General features: G+C 34.4%; 1 protein-coding gene across 5 annotated transcripts in view; it reads right to left on the bottom strand.

Moving 5' to 3' along the window:
• The window catches only part of LOC132703154 (protein Tob1-like), a 51294-nt gene that overhangs the window by 6194 nt on the left and 23113 nt on the right, over window positions 1-21987 (bottom strand). The window contains exons 2-4 of one of the 5 annotated variants that reach the window (XM_060672279.1): window positions 21273-21310; window positions 1487-2007; window positions 1107-1345 (exon numbers count right to left, since the gene is read on the bottom strand). In XM_060672279.1, the coding sequence (XP_060528262.1) occupies window positions 1107-1345; window positions 1487-1870 (623 nt within the window). In that variant the 5' untranslated portion in view covers window positions 1871-2007; window positions 21273-21310. Of the gene's footprint in view, window positions 1-1106; window positions 2008-5145; window positions 5306-5529; window positions 5607-21272; window positions 21311-21987 lie in introns of those variants that run through there. The other 4 variants (XM_060672274.1, XM_060672276.1, XM_060672275.1 and 1 more) reach the window with 4 other exon arrangements.

The raw sequence follows: 21987 nt of genomic DNA, 5'->3' as shown, positions 1-21987 counted from the left end.
TTTTATGCATTGAAAAAAATCTGTTACTATAAAGAATTATACCAATACGGAAAAATAAGCTCAACCATTTGTTCTCTTGAGTATTGACACGCTATCGCTTAACTAATAGCACCTTGCCGCCTTCAACGATCCAACATGCCCGCTACATACCATCCAAAATAAATGAGAAACTTTTTGCCCATGTAAATGCGTTTTTAGACAACCTCGAGGTGACACTTAAGGCCGTTTTGAAGATTTGCGTCGTTTTGAATTTTGATACATAAATTTTGTTTGTCACATTATTTCTGTGATTCAAATTAAGTTGCGCTCAGACAGTTAAATTTTCGGTTCTTATCTTTTGATTTCGTTTTATGGTTTATGGATTATTGTGAGCTTCCCAGTTTTCTCTGTACAATGGGCACGGCAAGTTTAAAATCCGCAAGAGCCAAGAGCAAATATATACATGTAATATATAATATTTATTAATAGTTTATATAAAAAATTTTATTTGTGCAGTAGCTTAAAACAGGTTTATAGCATGTACACATTTAAATTACATCGTGTGACGACAGTTATTAAAAAATATATTTAATTTATTGTATTTCTCCTTATCAGATATAAAATAGTTGAGGAAAATATCCTTTTCATATATCACATATCATTTTTTTCAAATAATTTGTTGCACGACGTAACTGAAAGTTAAATTTAAAAATGACAGAACTGTATATCCTGTTTTATTAAATAGATGGCAGCACCATACTTAAAAATAGAAAATATGTCTTTAGTGACTTTTTCTAAAAAGGTCTTATGTTGGACACCATCCGTTGTGTGTCGTTGTCACTTTTGACAAACTGTAGTGTGTCAGTTTGCCATATAGTTTGGGTGGAACGTGATGGCCGCCCATAGTTCCTCAATTTCAGTTTTCAGCTAACATGTGCCATTTTATGTAAAATTTATCATGTCAGAAACGCCCTTGCGACGTCATGTCAAATTTAACGTAAAAACGCCATTTACGTCCATCAAATGGAAAGGCAAATGACAGTAATAGTCAAATAGTTCAAGTAAGTCTCTAACCTCAGTTGATCGGAAGTATATTAATTAGTTCAATTAATGTAATAAAGACTTACCTGTTCGCTCTCTTGCTGCTGGTTTTTAGCTTGGTGCTCCCGAACTTGGTTTGAGCAAACGTTGCGGTGGTGAATGTAAGCGGTGTTGTTGTTCGAGGTATGAATGCTGGTACGGGCGAAGGGGAACCCTTAAAGGAATTGCCCATGGATGTGGGTGAAGGTGCCGACGATGGAGACGGCATATGTTGATTGTTAGGTATCGGTTGGTTACCGTTCTGCTGTACCGCGTTGGCCTGCAACTGTGAACCGACAGCGTTTCCTTGATTGTTTCCAGAAAATGGCGTTATAGATTTTGGCGACAGGCTCAAATTGTTTAAGCTGCAGCTCACAGATTCAATTGGTCTGAAGCATTGGGCCTCAGGGTTAAAAGTCTTCGTTACCTCTCTGTCAGCAGAATGATCCTCCTGCGGGTCAATTTTGTCGCTGAACAGGATTTTCACAGCCCCCTTTTCGCCGATGCGGTAACTAACTTCACCGGGATCGACCCATACGGCCAGTTCTTGCGGCAGATTTTCCAGGATATCCTGGATCGGCACTCCGCTTTCGCGGGCTGCTCTTTCTAGCACCTTATCGATAGGATCGCCCGTTTTTAAACACCTGAAGGCCGATCCTTTGAACGGTTTATCGGGATACCAATGTCCCTGGAATTTGTCTTTTAAAGCTTTTTCCAACTCTTCGCCGAATATGTTCACGCGTCTCCTAGGGAGTTTATTATACAGATACGATATTACGAAGTTCAGCGCTACTTGTACTTCTATATGCATTTTGGCGATGATTCTTTCACTTTTTTTTTTGCTTTTTGTCTTTCCTCCGATTTCGTTAAAGACTTTAGTTAAGCATTGAAGTCTCGACGAGATTGATTTTGTTTCTTCTACTCTTCTTCGAAATTAAGGTACGTGATCTGCAACAAAACAAAATCTTTATGTAACTACAAGCGTCTATGTAATTTGAATGATTTTTGTGTGACATTTCCATTTTTTTAGGGGCCCTCTTAAATTGTCGCAATGGCCATTTGCGATTTATATTATAAATATTTTCAATTATAATTTAGCATTTATTTCTTATTGCACGCACAATTACAGTTGACCGATCTTGCAGGAAGAATAATTTTAAAAAATCATTAAAAGAATTACAAGTGAATTTTAATGCAATTACTCATACTGATAAAATCAATCCGCTTGCTATTTTTATATGAGAAAGGTTATAAAGGTTGGCGTTAAAAATAGGCGTGCATAAAGATAGCTGAGTAAAAATATAGATCGAGTCGATAAAGGCGATAACGTCAGTGACTGTTGTACACCTACATTTTCATAACTTAAACTGGACCACGAATCACAATCGAACACTTCATTTTTACAGGAATAGTAGCCCCAAGTTCAAGAGTTTGCTTTTTATTTCATGTTGCGATGAATAAAAAATAAATAATAGTCTGCATAGATGTTTTGAAAGTTTAATTTTATTTTACTTAAAACCTTCTATACAGATGAATTTGATATTTTTCTTTGTTTGATATTTAATTATATGTATCCAAAATTTGTAGAATATAGTTAAAAATAGAATAATTAATGCTTGTAATGTCTTATTATATTGGTTAAATCTCAAACTAGGAAAGCTAAGACAAAAAAACTTGGGAGCCTCAGACACTAACGCCTAAACAACCCATGGTCTTTTATTCATTAACCTAAATAAATTTTCGCGTCTTATGCACAAAAAAATAAGGAAGACAAAAGTTGTCGCACGTGCTGGCAACATCCACCCGCAACATTTGGGTGTGACCCAGTTTTAACTTCCACTTATCCTCCCGCTGCGTGATATTGATCGTCTGTCTACGCAAGACTACTTCGTCAGACTTGAATCTTTGCTGGATACCGATCTGGAGGCTGCAGAATTGCCGATTGTCTGGGGTATTGCTTTTCTGGGAGCGATACGAAACTAAGAAGTCCGTTCCTTCATATAGGTTTGCAACGAGGTGTTATACATGTTGTCGGTTGAAGTCTTCAGAAAATGCAATACGAATATCTCGAAGGTTTGACGTAGCGGAAAGTATATGATGTTAAGAATGTGAAATATAAAAGTATTAGGCAGTACATTTCTGTCACTCCTCTTTATTAAAAACAACAAATATTACATATTTCTGAGAAAATGAAAATTATTTTAGATTATAATGCAGCTGCATTCTATTTTAAATTTCTTCTCTCTGCTTAACCATCAACAAAGAGAACAACCGAGTATGTTTTATGGGGACAGCCTTTATATATTTCAGTAATTCTTTTAATTTTCCGACATCTCCTAAGGGAGTACAAGTTGAAATGTGTAATTACTAAAACAACTTCAGGTATGATTTTGACGAAAAAAGTTACACTATTGTTTGTTTGTGCTTAAAATATCAATTTTTACAGATAAGATTTAAAGACCAATAGATTGCCTAATTGTCGCTGATAATGAAGAAAAATACTGTAAATTTTAGAAAATTCAGACTTAACTATAAGATACTTACTAAGTAAACTATAGTAAGCTTGAAGGCAACGCAACAGAATACTACTACAGCAACCAACAAACCGCATCTTTTTGTTTTAAAAATACATTATTGAGTTAATGGAAAATAACAGCGATAACGTGTGACCTCAACACAATATCTTCAAATATACCAACAGTATCAACACGTTAACTGATAATATTAGTAATTTTTCTACCCCTATCTAAAATAAAACACAACTTTTCTCATCTCGAACGTTTGTCGAAATGTAATCTACGTCAAAAGCCTGTAAATTATAATGAAACTGGCCTAGAATCGCGTATTACTCGGCTACGAGGTGCGAGAACTGGCAACATCGTGGAAAAAAGTTAAATCTCAACTGATACCCCTAAACTTGATACTGTTGGAAATTTGTTTTGTAATTGAAGTCGAGATAAAAATGGTTTGCAAATACCAATTAAAACTGTCAAATATTTCAACATGGCTGTTATAAAAATGCAGATGAAAATGTAGGGTATAGCATTTTAGATATATAATACTTAATCTTCCCAAGGGACGAAGATTATAGAACTTAGCCATTCCTTCTACTTCTACTAATGCCAAGTTTTTTTTTATTCATTATCAGTTCCCAATTCATTTGGGTGGGGAGATCTGGTAGTTACAACAATAATATTTATGTATAGAAGACGTTGACTTTTATCAAGGTGAATAACTTCGACAAAGATGAATCCAAGACGCTTACATCCACCTCCCCTCCTGATAATTCATGTAAAAATAAAACAAAAAATATACCTGTTTAGGTTTATTAGAAAAAAAATAATATCTTTTTTAAAAGCACCTATTTTTTTTAGGAATTTTTAAAAGTTGTTTATACTTGAAAACGTTCTTTCTGTCTGAATTTGTACTGGGTGGGCAAAGTGCAAACTCAACTATGAAAGATATGTTCTTTACCCAGTCGCTTTTTGCCAATCTTCCAACTTCTCATTGGTTACAAATTAGTTTATTAAAGATATTTCGTCAAATAGTTCATCTTCATTTATTAATGTTTCATTATACAATAAAATAGTTTTTAAAGCGGATATGTTTTGAAGTAATACCCATTTAAATCCAACATTTGAGAAGATGGAGTTTTCCATTGTGAGAGATATTCCACGGCCGTCAAGTAAAAGGTCAAGTTGTTTCTATGGAATAACGACTTGTGCTTAATTCATTTGTCTGGAGCATATTTTTTTTTTAAATGAGAGAAACGAAGCATTCCTCTTTTCTAGCTTCAACATTGCACTTGAGTTTTTTGATATTCTAATGCCCATATTTCTTGATCTGGTATAAGAGTAAACTTGGAAAAGTGCGGCAGCATTATGCACAAATAAAAGCCAGAATTCTGTTTCCGGATTATTGAAAAAGTTTTTAATTATTAGGGGGCATTTCGGTATTGATAAAAAATGCGACTTAAGAGCGGAAAACAGTTGGGAGATAAAATATACGACGGTAGCAGTAAGACGTATGCCATTTGAGACTACCTTCGACCTTTTTGGGCTCGATTCGTAAATAAATATGCATTACCTCAAACATATCCTGAACACAACACATTAATCTAATGTATTTTACGAAGAAACTCTATGATACTGAACCACCCGATACATGCAGACTGTCGCGTCGCGATAACGAGACCGTCCAGCAACTCTGATCGATGACACGTGAGGATTCCACCACAATATGTGAAAAACTAACTGAAGCCAACATTGAAAACCGATAACGTTTTAAATAGAACAAGCACATATACTCGTAAACTTTTCACGCTGACGTCAAACGTGGAAATACCTAACGTATTACAAACACCGTGACGTGAACTAAATATTTTGCATCTGCCGAACGATCGGCCGTATGGTAATAATAAGGTCGATGCCAAAATCTTACAAAAATTTCCAAAACCGTTCAAGTACTTACGGGATAAGTCTGCGGCCTTGATAGAAAAACAAGTCTGGGTATAGTCGCGCACGGTGTTTCGACACGAGCTGCTTTAGAACAAATGAAAAATCTTGGCCAAATCTGCACCTTTAAAACTTCAAAGAGCGTGACTCACGGGCCGATTCGTGTGCCAAATTATGTGATGGCATTAATTTTTTTTCCACTGTTTATCCAATATTTATTTGGCACGTCTGTCCCGGGGTAATGACAAACGCCGCGAATATTATTATGTCCTGGCATATTTGTGTGTTTTGGACAAGTCCCTGGTTGTATCTTATTATTCGAAAATAACGACAAAACAAATTTACCGCGGAGACGTAGGGAGGCAATGCCGCAATGATATGGACACACCGAATGATAAATTTTGTTTATCAAGGGGTCATTGCCACGAACCGATTGCCACTAGATAAACGGGGGAAAGCACGAAATAAATACCAAGTGTTTAGAAAAACAAGGTCTTTATTTCGACTATTCACCTTCAGTTCATTACTATAGAAAGTCAAATTGTTCCAGTATACAAACAACGTGATGTAAACCTACTTGAGATGAGAGAGTGTACAATGTCCAGAACCGCCATTATTACATTTAATTGATATCCACAAATTTGAATTAATCAATTAATCAGTTAGACAAAAAAGATTCCCGTAACATGAATGTGACACAAAAAATGATATGCTCCTAATTAAAAAATCATTTACCTAATACTCAATGCAAATGTGAGATAACTCCAAGAAAGTAATAATAGAGATGTCCAGGGAGATCATAAAAACACCTGAAGTTTTAAATTTTATTATTATTATTGAAGAAATTATAGAGGTAGCAATAATATCATAGAATGATTACCATCATATTTTCATGCGCAGAGTAGGGCAAAAAATCAATATAAATTTAAATGTACTTTTTTGTCAATAGCGGTACATGGCGAGGCCATTTTTTCAATTTTTAAACCAATAAAGATTAAATGACATACAAACTGCGTATAAATATTTCTTAGATTTTAATATTTACTAATAATACAAATACAATAGTTGTAGCGTTTAGAATGAGTATCTTCGGAGTTCATTTGTTTTGTTTAAAAGATTTTCGAATTTTGAACTACTATTTACGTCTCACATTTTTTTTTTGTAAAAATCGGAAACAAAAACGTGCCAGAAATAAAATGCTAAAATAAAAAAAGGTAAAAAAATTCTTAGTCCGCTTTTTAGAATTAATTTTGATAACCACAGAATCTTATGCATCTAAATACATAAGTTTTATCTATTTTACATTACCTACAAAATCGGTTTGAAAAAGTGAAACGTAGAATTTACTAGCCTGCGCTGGCGGTATTTATGTTAAGCAAATAGAAAAAGAAATGAAATTTGTGAAAAAATGAATAGGACTTACAATTAAAAAGAATGGAACTGATAAGCTTTAAGATAAACAGTAGTTCTTAGTTTCTTCTTCGTGAAAATGGAAAAGCATATCACAAAAATCCCCTTATGATTAAAAAACGACAACAATTTGGGAATCCACCAAAGGAGCTGCCGATGCTCCCTGATCTGCTTACGTAGCGCGTTCCACTAAAAACTGCTGAAAACCTAAGAGATTTTTTTCTACGCATGTTTATCGTGTAGTTCCATAAAATTACCCGATTTCAGGGAAACACAGGACCTTGAGCGTGGTTGTTTCTTGGAACGAGGTGTGTTATTTTCGCTGTATATCTGCGAAATTCTTAGCGATAACGTCGCGACAACATATCGCAAATTAAAAAACATTAAGTAAGTCGGCAATGCATTACCGTTTGACGATGTGACGGCAGATACACTAAATAACATATAAACCATTAACGATTGACAGTAGTGACGTAGTATGATTGTCGGCAAAGGTCACACTTTATTCGTATGTCAGTAAATAGATTGATGGTGTAAATCCGGACGGAAGGATCAAAAAATGTTGCTGGTTATTTTATAGTGCAAACAAGTTAATAATAAATTCTGCTAATCACGGAAAACAACACTTTTTTTAAATGAAGGGTCAGTAAAACAGGCACAACCGGGATTGTCGGTGGCAACCTGGGGTAATATGAATTGAAAAAAATTGTTACGGCTTTCACGACTATGGTAACAATCCAACCACTCAAAACGGTAATTTCGGTATACCAGAGATTCTTGACGAACAATGTAATGAGGGATTCACGGTTAATTGAGGCAAGGTTCCTCCTCTAGGTGACCGAGTTTTGATGATTTAACCGCAAGGATTTCCATTCCGCGCCTGGCGTTAACTTCATTGAAAAACCACATTAACATCGAACATGAATCGATACTAATTAAATTTCACAGAACAATGAAGGGTCAAGGTGTATTCGACGAACGGATTCCTATTGTATAAATTATCGTTTATAAGTGATAAACAACGAAAGCGATCGTTTAGGGTTTAGTCGTGAGATGAAACCATAACAAGTACGATTTATCGTGAACGGAAAATTCTTAAAAAAGTAGGGTTTTCTATTATCGACGATAATAAAAAGTCTGAAGGCTTCCCACCGAACGGATCGGACGAAAACAAAACGTGAACTGCCATTTTAAACAATCCAAACAGTTTTGTTCCTGAACTGTTTGATTGTAAGCGAAATGGTTGTTTACATTAGCCACGAACAGAAGTCAGTAAACACCATCTCTGTTGAGTCCCGGACATCAGTTTTCATGGATCGCTTTTAGAAAGGATAGTTTCTCTTTAAAAGATTTTGTTTTTACTGGGTGTTCCTTATTTTATTCTCAAAAAGGCCAAAAATAAACGTGGATTTTTTGTAAAATCAAAGTTTACACCTTTTCACCATTTTACAAAAAGATGAAAATTTTATGCGGCTTAGGTGTGGAAATTCGCTCAATTTGAACCAAAAATATGAAATTTGAAAACAAATTGATAAAGTAACTATCACATATACCAGACATGATTTTATGAAATACACCGTGGAAGATAAACATGGTGTAACAACACCACCATATAATTGAGAACTAAATACTATAGAACTTGTACAACAATATCATATCAAGATCATTTGAAGAAGAGAAGAAAATGTGGGTTCTTGAGTATTTATTTGATTGATCGGAACGTACACCCGTCAATAATAACGTCAAGAGGAGATGACAGTTCCTTAGGATATTGTGGTTTTTTAGCATAATATAATTTTGTAATGCTTAAGTTTTTTTTCTGTTAGAATAATTTTTTTTCTTTCTTACGACGCCTTTGGCATACCATTTTTACTGTTGATGAATGGATAGCAATCGGCAAACCAGGTTGGTACTTGCACTAGACAAAAAGAAAGTGGATTAATAAAGGTATAGGTTTTCCTTGGTTTTCTCTGTCAAATACAACAACGGTATGTAAGGATTCTGTTTTGTTACATATTATGCAAAAATTTTAGTTATACCGAAACTTGTTTAGAAGCTGACTACTTACAGTTTAAATGTATGTTGTTTTTAAATAAATAGTATATTTACATTATATGATAACGTATTTTTCATCGACAAAGCCAAGCAAATCTTAAAGGGGATTAAGTATTCGTTGGGTCAGTCTGTAGTTGCATACCTAATAAAATTTTTGTTATTTTACGCCCTTCTGAAATAGACTAAAATGAAATTATTCTTATACTTAGAAACTAGAAAGCACGCGGACTCTTCGGACTTTAAAAAATGCATCGGACTAATAAATTTAACTCAAACAAAACAAATTATTCCGTAAAAAGTTTGAATTTTGTTTGCGAATTGTCACAAACGGATGCAGTTCATTTTTGTTCTTGTCCTGTTGGGTATAGGGTATTAGATATGTTGTTTTCCGAGTTCTCACGAATGAAATTATTCTTCAGGATTATTACTTGTATGAGCACCTCTATTTTGTCTATATACAACCATGAGTTGTGATTCAGTTTTTTATGCCGAACTACGATATTTTAATTTCAATGTTTTTATAGTGTGACAATAGGCATCATATACTAAATGTCGAATTCTTCAACGCACTGGCTCTAGATAACTTTTCATAAAAATCGTAATGGTACAGCCTGCACATGGATGTTTGAGAATGGTAAGTTATATGCAATGAAAAAATTTCGGTTTCTGCATTTTTAAAGAACATTTTACGCAGAATTTAATGAAATAAGTATAAAAGTTGTGTACGTGCGGTGATGTTCGCCAATGTGTAGACAAATTTTCGATTAAAAGACCGGCGCACATGTTTTCTGTTCTTGTTGAATTCAACCCTGGTCAGACTTGTACGCGCATGCCTGTGTGCAGACAAACTTTTGTTTATTCACAGGCTTTTGTCAGCGGCGCGGCTATATATTTTGTTTTTCTTTATTGAAGTCTTTTTTGTGAACATGGCAAATTTAAGAAGTTTTACAAAAGAATTTCTCACAGAGTTCATTGAATTATACAAATCTTATCCCTGTTTGTGAAAAATAAAATCCGAGGAATATATAGATAGAAACAAGAAAAATGAAGTCTGGTGAAACTTCAAGAAATAGAGAAAAATGCGACTAAAGAAATGATTAAATTAACAGCCTTCGATCTAGTTTCCGAAGAGAAACAAAAAAAAATGGAGTCGAAAAGATGAAGTGCTGGAGCAGAAGAAATATATGTACCACATTTATGGTATTATGACCTACTTCTATTTGTAAAAGATCAAGAAACCTCTAGACAGTCTGTTAGTAACATCAAAGATAATGGAAACAACAGTAGTGAAAATGAGGGTCACAAGTCAATAAGAGAAACTGAGGATTATGGGGGTAAGATTAAATTTAGTTTTTATGTTTTAACCACATTTATTATACGCGCGTCGATTACGTAAAATTGAGTTTCGGTTTGTGGTAAAACGCGTTATTGTGTGTTAGTACAGTGCCGAAGGTTCCAGTCAAGAGTTTGACATTTATTACTAATCTTTATATATATTATAAGTTTTATTTATTTTATGCTATAATAGTAATTAGGAATTAATTAACCAATCATTATTTCTTGCCAATTTACGGCTCCATTATTGAAATAGTTCACAAATAACTGCCTGGTCTGGTAGATAACTGCTCAGGTCCGTATACAGAGGCATATGATCCAATTGTCTCCGAATAAATGGTTTTAAGAGATCAGAACGAAGAGCAAATGCTTCATCGCCTATAAAAACAATTGGAAGTGGTTCATTACTATTTGTGTTCTGGGAGGCGGTATGAAGAATTCCTTATGTTTAAGTTTTAGATAAAAATGGCTGTACTCAATAATTCTTCCGTCAGATATTCGGCGCTTCAAGTAAATTGATTTCGTTTCAATAGCCTTAACCCATTTCCTTTGCAGAGAGCGCTTGTGTTTAATCTAGCCCTGTACAATTTTAACCCTTGACGTAAAGTTATGTTTGGTTCTGCGTGCCTTTTTGAAATGGAGACTAAGCATTAATTTTATTAGCAACTGTTGTGCAATATTAATATAAAACGTAAAGAACGTACACCAATACGAGCTGAATAAATAGACGTAACTATCAAAATAAATGCTCAACAATAATCTTATCTGTAATAACGTCAACATTCGGCCATGTTCATTTTAACTACGTAAAACAGTAATACGGATCCCCATTTATTTGATATGCATTAAACGTCATTCAGAGGTCTGATAACGGAAAAGCTCGCTACCAATGACACTATCCCTATGGAAAAACTCCACATACATATTTGAATAAAATTAATAAAAAACAAACATCATCAGTTGTCGAACATAACAACGTTGGCAACCGTATTCAGATTCTCACCACTAATGGAAAAAAAAATAATTATATCTCCCGAACGCCCACAAACCTGAGATTTTCTGCTCGCCGAACACGGAGAAAAATCAATATGCTCGCCGCCATAATTTATCCTCCAACTGGGTTCGCGTAGGCGGCAAAAGAGCACATTATTTGTTCTGATCAAACGCACAACGCGTTTTTTTCCCCGATATTCCCCGGCAAATAAACTCAAACAAATAACGGAACATTATGGACACGAGAATCGTATGGAATTAATGTTTAACGTTATTGATTTTCCTCAGGGTTTGTGTTGTTTCAGACAACGACGCTTGTACTGTTTGATATACTTGTGTAATAGACTATTTGTTAGTATTTTTAGTATATAAAAATAGCCCTGACCTAATAAACTAGAAGTATCTATAAATGTGGAAAATTTCGGGTATAATCTCTATTCGACAAGGACATAGAATAGAAATAATCTACAGAGTGCTACAGGATGTTGTGAAGAAAATTTTCGAGAAACACTTTAGTATTGCTTTTTGCAACGAATTTTTGGCAAAACCACCACTGTGTAGTTTATTTCCGCTAAGCATCCATACTTTAAGAACGCTACTGATATACATGTTTTTTGGAAAACAATTTCATATCTAAACGAGTCAGTCAGTCAAATTATTTATAACATCTACGCTACCGCGACGATGGAATGGGTGGTATAAATGTGGTTAGTTAAAAAACTGCCAATTTAATGACTTACACCAAAATTACTTTCCCGAGATTAAAAAAAAACACAAAATCTCAAGTTTAACGAGTTCCAATTTACGCGCATGTGCGGAAGGTTAGTGCAAAATTCCGTTTTTTGCCCATTGACTGCCGCATTTAGGACCCTAACATCCCAACAATAACCCGGACACCGTTTGGCGACCGCTTTCGTTCCCCTGCTGCCCCAAATTTGGCCCATTGCGAATTTACAGCGTTGCCGTTTGTGTGATGAATTGATTCGAATCAAGCCGACTAACGCGTGGGTGATCGGTCGATACATTACAAGAGGCGAGAAATTAACCAAAACTTCTCATAAATGAATGTCCATCGTTTATCAATTTTTGAAAGAAATCTTAGTTAAAGTTAAAGGGATTAATTACTGCAGAGAATTGGAAGTTTTTTGTTAATTTGAATACGCTCATCAAGGGCGAACTTCGGTAGTGTCCGCTGAACCAAAAAATCCAACCAATGGAACGATTTCTGTTAAAAAGTCATTTTAATGGAATATTAGTGACAGCTTTGTGAAATAATTAGAGCGTCAAGTATTTGGCATAACCTCAATTTTTTTAAATGGGTTAGGCATTTTGATTCCTCTGTACGAAAATATTTAAAATCCATTTAGTTTCCTAGGAGATTATGGTTACTTTTCTTAATGCTAGACAGTTAAAATGTTAATTTTTTATTTACGTTAGTTTGATATAACTATCAGCACAAATTTCCTCAAAGAAGATATCATTGAAAACACTTGTTATCAGAAATCGATATCTCTTTTCGCTACTAAAAATAATTCATTAAGTCTAAACCGTCGACGTCTTATCAACACACTTTTCTCATTTCATTACTTAACAAAGGAGGAATTTTCTAGACAATACATACCATTGGCAATATCGCTGCGCCCATTCCGACAGTTAATTTAATCTTCTAAAAGCTGAAATCCGGCAGGACCTGACGTCACAACCGTATGAGGGTTAGCATTTCACGCAAGCATGGGCGCAGACAACCAAACGACACAGAAGAAAAATCGTTGTCGTAAACCCTCAGCCAATGTTAATTTTTTTCTATTGTTGACTTTAAACTTATGGAGAAATTTGACTATAATACTTATGTCATAAAACACTGACGTGGAAAAAAGAACAAATAAATATACCGCTCCTACATGTAAACAATTCGAAGTTGTTTTTTTTCGAATCTGCACCAATCCCAAAAAATAAAATATGTCACTTCGTTGGATTTATGCCTGCATCTGATATTTGTGGGTAAGAATATAAAGGATGTTGAGAAGATTAAAGTTAAGTAATAAAGGGTTAATACTAGGATCCATATGAGGAGGAGTATGCTACCAAATTACAGACACTAACCTTTACTTTGCGCCATTTTCTTACGAAACAACGGTCTCCAAACACAATAATGCCGAAAAAAAAATTGTTTATGGTTTTCTACATAAGAGTAAGCATTTTTAAGAGGTAGCGGATAAAATCTACCAGTTAGTACTATTCACTTTCTGGAAATTCATCTTTTTCATATATTTTGTTTTTCTTTGCGTCTTTTTAAAAGCGTTTGCATTTTTCTGATAGATAAACTTCTTACATCAACATTTGTTAAAAACAAAAGTTATTAGTGCTAAGTCATAAAATCCACCAGCTTATATTAACATTTTATGTATTAGCAAAATGGAAAAGCTAAAAACTGAAAAAAAATTAAAAATATGAAATAAGATGAAGAGCAAATAGCCCCAGCTGGTGGATTTTATGACTTATTATGTTGTTTTTATTTATGTGGACCTGCAATCGATGTTTGCAGCCGGGCCAACTATTTTTATGCACAACACGTAATTTAAACGCAAGATATTTTCTTAAAATGTTTTCTTGAAATTTATATTTTCTTCGCTTTCTGTTTACTGACTCAAATATTGAATTTGTTTGCGTGTAACCAATTTAATAACTTCTTTACGTCGCGGCGCCAGTTGAAAAACCAGCGAGCTTTTAAAGCAAATAAGTTAACTTGTATCGTTGCTTTTGTGACGAGTTTATAATTGCTATAAATTTCGAAAACATTTTTATTTAAATTGCAAATGTAAAAAATGTTACTCTTAATTGATTTTCAGTAATGGGATGATCAATTTATTTTCAACCATACAAATTGCATATGAAATCCAAATTATGTGCATACTGTATTAGCCAGTATCATTCGTATGTAACGATGCTGTCTAATCTACGTGGATGGACAGCATTTGACACTAATTATATGAATGCATTTAAAACGTTTGTTGAAAGTACAGGATGAGCAAAACTCGATATCCTATTATATCTTAGTAATGACCCTTTTTTTCCAGGAAACCTACTTATTATACATATTTTATAATTTTATACAATACAATTTGTTTCATTAAAAAGTTATAGGCAAATCTGTAAGAAAAACCCACCTAGAGTTTTGATCACAAAATACGAAACGATTTTTTGGAGGACATTTGTTAACTTTTAGTGCAACTGCGGAAAACAACTCAACGTTATTGTTTGTCCATTAGTACAATACAAGCAACGCCTAATTTTAGATCGATTTTGATATTAACCTATATTTAGTATGTATACAACTAATGGAGTATCGAGCTTTTATAGAAACAACGACCACGAACAAATAACTTCGTTTCTATTGAATTCGATCAGACTATAACGCAATTTAATTTAATTACTTAATACGTAAATAACATCAGAATCGATAACCTTCCGTTTATAATACTATCGCCCCAGACGAAAAACATTTTTTTACCTCCAATAGGAGAAACCCCATTATTTGTCCTGTTTATATAGGTAATTTTGGAATATGGACTTTTTGACTAACCAAAATTATGTAAGTAATAAAAGGTGCCCAATAAGCACAGTACTTACTACAAACCATATTTTGTAAAAAATGTTTATTACGGGAAAAACATGATTTAATTTTAAGACATTTTATGTGTTTTATATGTGATGTCCATACTCCATTCTTAAGGTTTTTTTAGTGATGGTCATTGATCATATATTTTTATGCGTCTATAAAAATAATCACAGAAAATCTACGTATAATGTGTTGTCTAAAGATTTGGCTTAATAATTTAATATTCTGGTAACTAAATAAATTCAAGATGTCTTTATATTGTTACTTGCCCGTGGATGTCGTCACAAATATATCCTACTGCGGAATGAAATTCTTGCATGGCGACCAATAAAATAATTTGGCGCACTAAAAGAAATATCTAAAAACAACGGTGGAGAATGGAAGTGACGACCTTTATTTGCAGTTTGGTCATAGTTGCGACGTCACAACTATTTTATTCACTTTGTTTTCGCATGAACTAGGAATGGCGAAGGTTATTGATAAATAAAAAGAAGAAATCGTTACATATGAATGCCTTAATGTTACGATTTGCGATTGCATTTAAGTCAAGCGAGCCAGTCATGGTCCTTTATTTCTAGAGGGGATTTAGATAATACTAAAAAAAAATCAGAATCAATTTTTACATATTTAGACTGAGAATTCCAAAAATACATACCAACCACGACGGTGTGCTTAATTTCAATCTGAATATTTGACAAACACAAAGGCTATGCATCAATTCTAAGATATCCAATAGGGCCAGATCTAGAGATTTATTTTAGTTAACTTTCAAAGTGGCATAGTTAGAATGCAAAGATTAATTATTTAATTAATTCGAGAGCAGCTTGAAATCTCTCTAATGATTTATTTTATAGCTTATGCTATATTATATTACTATTTTTGTGAAATGGTGTGTACCATAGAAACAAATACATTTCTTTATAAGTTCGATTGTTGTCACAGTTTAGGAGGATAATCTGTTTCCGTGATTACTGACAAAATACGAACATTACGTCCAACCTACGTGACTAAATTTATCACATGGAACAATTAAAGAATTATTTGGCTCAGACCGATTAAAAAAAGCGGTGCCGGCCAAAAATGACGAGCTTCATTTGTTTCGCTCATGGTTATGTCGTCACGGGTGTTCTATTTTCGAACTGTTTTTCGGTGTCGCCGTCTCGAACTTTATTTCGGACCAATTTTGCCCGTAACCGTTTGAATTTTCCAGTCTCCATTGTTGCCAGAACTCTTTATTTATGCAAGGCAATAATGAGACTTTATAAATAAACAAATGCATGTTTGGCAAGGGATCTGTGTGTTACTATAATGTTTCGGTGCAAAACGGCACGTAGCGGGCATCCATTTTTGTTTTCCTGAAACGAGGCTGAAAAACAACTCGGCTAATTCGCTGGACAATTTGTTGCCGTCTGTCTGCGAAGAAATATGACACATTCGGCAAGAATTTTGGCAAAACATTTATAGCTGCTGTTTTCTTTATATACCGGTTTAGCTTTTAACGATTTGATATTTCTGTTTCCAAATTTGACCAGATTTTACGGTCAACATGCAAACGAAAAGTTATTAAATAGGTAGGGAGGTAAAAAAGCGTTCATCATTTAGACTATAAGATTAACGATAATACTTTTTACAAAACTTCTGGATTCCTCCTGCGTCTCTTTTTGCTGAGTTGAACTTGCTGCCGTTTCGCCAACATCCTGTTGACTTCTTCAGGGCTTCACTGAAACTGGCTCGTATTTAAGTCTGCACCTGCTTATGTATTGTTTGAGGGGGCGGAGCTAAATGTGGGGCATAAACACCGTCTCGGATGACTGATTTCCATATTGGTGACAGGTAGAAACCTGAGTCGCGGTTAAGATTGTTAGGTTGTTTATAGATTTCTATAGACCCTCGGATTTTTCGTTGGTAGATTACGGTAGATCGGATTTTAGTTTTATCGAATAAAATTTTATGACCGGTTTCATGAGTGCGTTCGGCAACAACTGAGGGGTCTTAGTCGTGTTTATGCCCCTCATTTAGGTCCGCCATCCTCAAACAATATATAAGCAGGTACAGAGTAAAATACGACCCAGTTTCAGTCAAGCTCCGAAGAAGCCAACAGAATGATGGGCGAAACGTCAGCAAGTTCAACTCAGCAAAAACAGACGCAGGAGTATTAGTAGCATGGAAGTTTCTTTGAAAGATTAACGATAATGTTTTACAATGTTCTGAACACGTGACGTATTTATGAACAGGTTTTTCTGTTATCTTAAGTTGGGACCACCAAATAAATAGGAAGATTAGGTTCTTATTTTTGTAATGAGATACCTAAGGTAAGCCAGATTTGAGGCAAGAGTGGGGCGATTAGATCCATCCTTGAGAATTGTAGTGCTGTTTGGCTAGACAGTGTGGTCTCTCCAATGAAATCGAAATGGTCCAGAGAAAGCCGCCAGGTGGTCTTCTTCGGGTATAGTAGAAATTTTACTTTCACATTAACCATGAGGGGATTTTGTTGGGAGTCACTTTGATCCCGTAGGGCGTATTTTATAAAATTATAAAGATATTTAATGGCTTCCAATGTTATCTTGGAATCAGGGAGACATTTGTGCAGTGAACTTTGAATGTCTTCTTACCAAAGATAAGTCCTCGAGCATATCAATGCCTAAGATAAGTAAGTTTTCTTCTGCATTTAACACACAGATTTACAACTATCTTATACCCTCTTGGAAAATCGGACGAGAAGGTTAACTAGATGGCACCGATAATTCCAAATCGACGAGTAATTTTTGGATCGGTTCTTTCAATAAAATTCTTCGTGATACTTATTTGTGATTATTGAAATTTTCACTTCCAAGGTTTATCCTATTTCAATTTAGTTTTATTTTTGGAGAGTTCTTAATAAAGATCGCAACCCTGGCAATGAAAAAAAGAAATGTATTTTATTTTTCAGTTAGCGTTGACTGATGATTCTCTTGCCTTATACCTACAAATATGGGGAGAGTTAAGTATATTTTTTTAATGGTTAATGTTGTTTTATAGCTTATTTTAAAGCAAAATGGCCTGTCAATGATTAAACTGTAACTGATTCAGAGTACACTACATTCTATCAGACTGTTCCGAGTGCTTACGGTGATTCGCCATATTATTTTTTTATCTCAAATGTTTATTGTTCTCTTCCATAAGCATCCCGGTACACGTAACGTGATTAATCGCCGTCCGTACTCGGCTATAGAGTAAAAGACGCGCCAAGTAGAAAAGCCATTAAACGAAATTGTAATTTCCTGCCTGCCCAATTTCCCAAGTAATAACGCTCCGCGAATAATCGTTTAATACGCTTTTAAAGTGCTTCGGAAATTTCAAAACAAAACTACGCATCGAGAAAATATTTGTACGCTCGTCTCTATTTACGTGACGGGAACAGACGAAAGCATCACGACCGTCCGTCATTCTGGCGGATAATGTTCGTCAAACGTGACGCTGTTTGATTTTATTTTTATGTTTAACGCTGGATATTTCGGCGATTGCAATTCGATAGATGAACGTCAACGGATTTCGTATAGGTACTTCTATGGTGTTGAATGAGGGGCGCCGACACTCCGCGGGGCCATCGAGCATGAATACCTGCGGAGGATACAGGCCATTCCGACCACACCTTCTGTATCTATCGTAGTGAATAGTTTCAGTTTTCTATGATTTTTAATTATGAGAGACTATTTCACAGAGTTCGTAATCTTTTATCAGTAATATTCAATTATTGCCTTGTAACTATTAAAATTGGAAAGGTAATAAAAATTTAAGGCAGTTCTTTGAAAATCAAAATACAATCTACAAATAGTAATAGTCCCAATGCGTTTTCAGTACAGTAGTTGTCTTAAAAGTGTCTGAATATTTTGTTTCCCACATTCCGAATTTGGTCTCAATCATATTGATACTAGAATCCGGAGGAAACGTGCCAAATTTTTTAAGAGGTCCAATAGGAAAAAAAGCCATTTAAGAATAGCAAAAAAACGAGGCTCTATCTTCTATCTGCATCTTTGTAGTCCATGGACTCGTTGGTTAGCTTAGCGTTAGTTTGTCAGAAAACTCGAAGTTTTACTTATCGAATATCATCATCGTTTTGTGACGACTTTGTTTTTATTTCTGCTCTGAATTGAAATTCCAATATACATTCCGTTATGATTTAGATTTAAATTTTGCACCAAAACAAACCTGTAGAAACCACCAGCAGTTAAGTCCTTGGCTACAATATCTTCTGCTAAATAATATCAGCGGGATGTTTATTTTAACTCTACTTCTTGGGTTGCACACAAAGGATAACTCACTGTCCTTTATTTTACAAAAATAAACGAAAAGTTACTATCCTACAACAGAATAAAGTTCAACATCCAGGTGAGTTTTGATTATGTTTTATAGTATATTATGCAACAAGTGCGATAAACGGCATTTGACTCACGAGTTTATTTGACACGAGTGTTTAACAAACGACTGACTCAAAAAGTTTACGGAACGTATTGCATACTATACTTTTTCTACGACCGTTAGTTTTTGGGTACAATTTCGCAAAACAACACGAACACTTTCAATGACATCACAGTCAGAATTGACAATCGTCAACATTCAAAGCGCTTCCCGCACGCTAGATCGGTGTGTAATTAGGTATTTTACAGACGGGAGTATAAAGAAAATATTGTTTTCCAAAATATATTTTCAATATATATCTAATATATATAATATTATCCATATTATGCCCCCATTGATGGGAATAGCTGCGGCAAATTGAACTGAGCCTTCGCCAAATGAGTAACCAGGATCAGTGGATTTCAATGTTTTATTCGTTCATGTTGACCTCGTAGGTCAGGACTCTCAATTACGCCAGCCGTGAAGAAGAAAACCCTGGACTAGGTTCTTTACTATAAGATTTGTCACTTTTTTTCAACAGTAGAGTTTTCGTTTTTGTTTCCTACTATTTATTTGTATGTTTTGATGTTATTTTTCTTATTTAGTTAAAAATTGATGTTTTGAATAAAAATCATTTATCAATAAATAAAACTATCGTTTCTTAAAAACGTTTCCCCGCAGCGCAAAATAACAAGAGTTATAGGCACTGGAATAAAACAGCCAGTGTCGCGTGACGTCAGACGCTGTGACACGTGGAACGACTGTCTATCGTTTTTTAATTTCTGTATGATGCCAATCAATCCTAAAGTAAATAGACACACCCAAAAGCAATAACATAGGTAAATAATACTTCAGTTTATAGGTTTATGGGGCATTTTAATTTATTATTTTAATTACAAAACGCTGATTGAATAGTGCAACATTGATAAATAATCACGAACTCTGTTAAATACTCTCTATTAATTAACAATAAGCAAAGACTGAAACACCCACAAAAATTCATAAGACAAATCTATTTGTTTGGGTCCTCAAACAAAAAGGCCCTGTATATATAACCTGTAGTAATATATGCGTTTTTGATCAAACTTGATTTTTAGGTCAAATTACCTACACTATAGCAAATCAGCTCACAACTGGGAGCAAATACCTAAACAAAACTAATCAAAAACGAGTATTTCTTCAGCCAAAGGTTTATCCTATGTGAAAATGTTCGTAATTTTGGTCAGTAATGTGGCTTGATAAAGATCACGATAGGGACAAAACACGTGGTCCGAATGGCATATGTCCTTTACATGTAATACTTTGTAAACACGCCCCCCGAAAACAGACAAAATTGGATCGGTTTATGAATGATGAATTATTTAGTGGTGCATCTGAACAGACAAATATACAAATTAATTGAACCTTGATAGCGCTGATAAATTAATAGATAGATCCTGTAATTTGTCAAAATATATTTGCACTGGGAAACAATTGGTAATATTTCTATCGATTTCAATGAAACACAATACGTAATATATTTAAAAATACAGTTTTTACTACTAAAGCTGAAGTTATATACCGGAAAAAAAAAGTTTTGAAATAGGTTATATTAAAAGACAAACAACTTAATATAATAAACGTTTGTAATAATTCATTTTGATGCTGTTAAAATCTTTAGCGAATCGTGTATTAAAATAATAAAACCGTTTAAAAGAGAACCAACCATTTTCCCATATCCTAAATATAACCTGGACGCGGTGCTAGTCAAAATGTTGGCAACGTTTAAAAAATGCAAATATTAATTCCAAATGCCAAAGTATTGGCTAAGCCAGTGCATAAGTATACAATTGCGATCAATATTTGAACCATGGAGAAAATACATTAAATAACGATGAACCCAAGCTGGAAGACGAGAGGATGGAAAAATAAACGCCAAAAAAACGCGATTGGATAAAAAAACAGAAATATTAAAATATATAGGTACTTACTTTTCAGTTCTTGTGAGTTTCTTAGCCGATACGAAATTCTGGAACGGAAAAAAAGGCACGTTAATTATTTCTGCACGCGAATGGCACGTGAGGCTTCGGAAAGCTTGAGGAGCGTGGCTTAGCCCTGACAAGCACTCAGGAGCATCCGCAAGAAACTAATCACAGGTAAAAATCTGGGTGATGCATATTCATGACGTTGGCGCATTATAATAATTGCGCACAATAAATATGATAAAATCCGTGTGATTTTTTCGATAAGCAGAACATATTTACACAGTCCCGACTTTGACCTTGACGAATCTCTCTCCGCACTGGAGCAAACATGAAAATTTATTGTACAAACATAATTACTATTATGTATTGTTACATACCACAAATTATCAATAAAAACACGTAACCTGTTGCGCCACCATTTTTGATTTTGAGCTTCGCGGCTATTCGGAATGGGTGATACGATATGACGACATTTTTGTCGGCTTGTTATCAACTGCGGGATCGTATGGATTAAAGTATCTATACAAACGCTCGGTGCTCCAAGAAAATGGCACCGCAATATAATAAATCCAAATTCGGTATTAATTACGAATTATAATCAATTTGCCTAAAAATGAGTATTTAAAAAAAAAAGAAATTTTATTTGGCATTAGGACGTGTTAAGATTGCTATTTTATTTCTGTTTTTTTGGGCTACGTTTGTGTTTTATCAAGTGACTTAC

The sequence above is a fragment of the Cylas formicarius genome, unplaced genomic scaffold (assembly GCF_029955315.1).
Source record: "Cylas formicarius isolate icCylForm1 unplaced genomic scaffold, icCylForm1.1 PGA_scaffold_6__28_contigs__length_40554024, whole genome shotgun sequence".
Taxonomy (NCBI): domain Eukaryota; kingdom Metazoa; phylum Arthropoda; class Insecta; order Coleoptera; family Brentidae; genus Cylas; species Cylas formicarius.
Note: the sequence above shows the minus strand (reverse complement) of the source record. Positions and strands in the feature narration are given on the sequence as shown.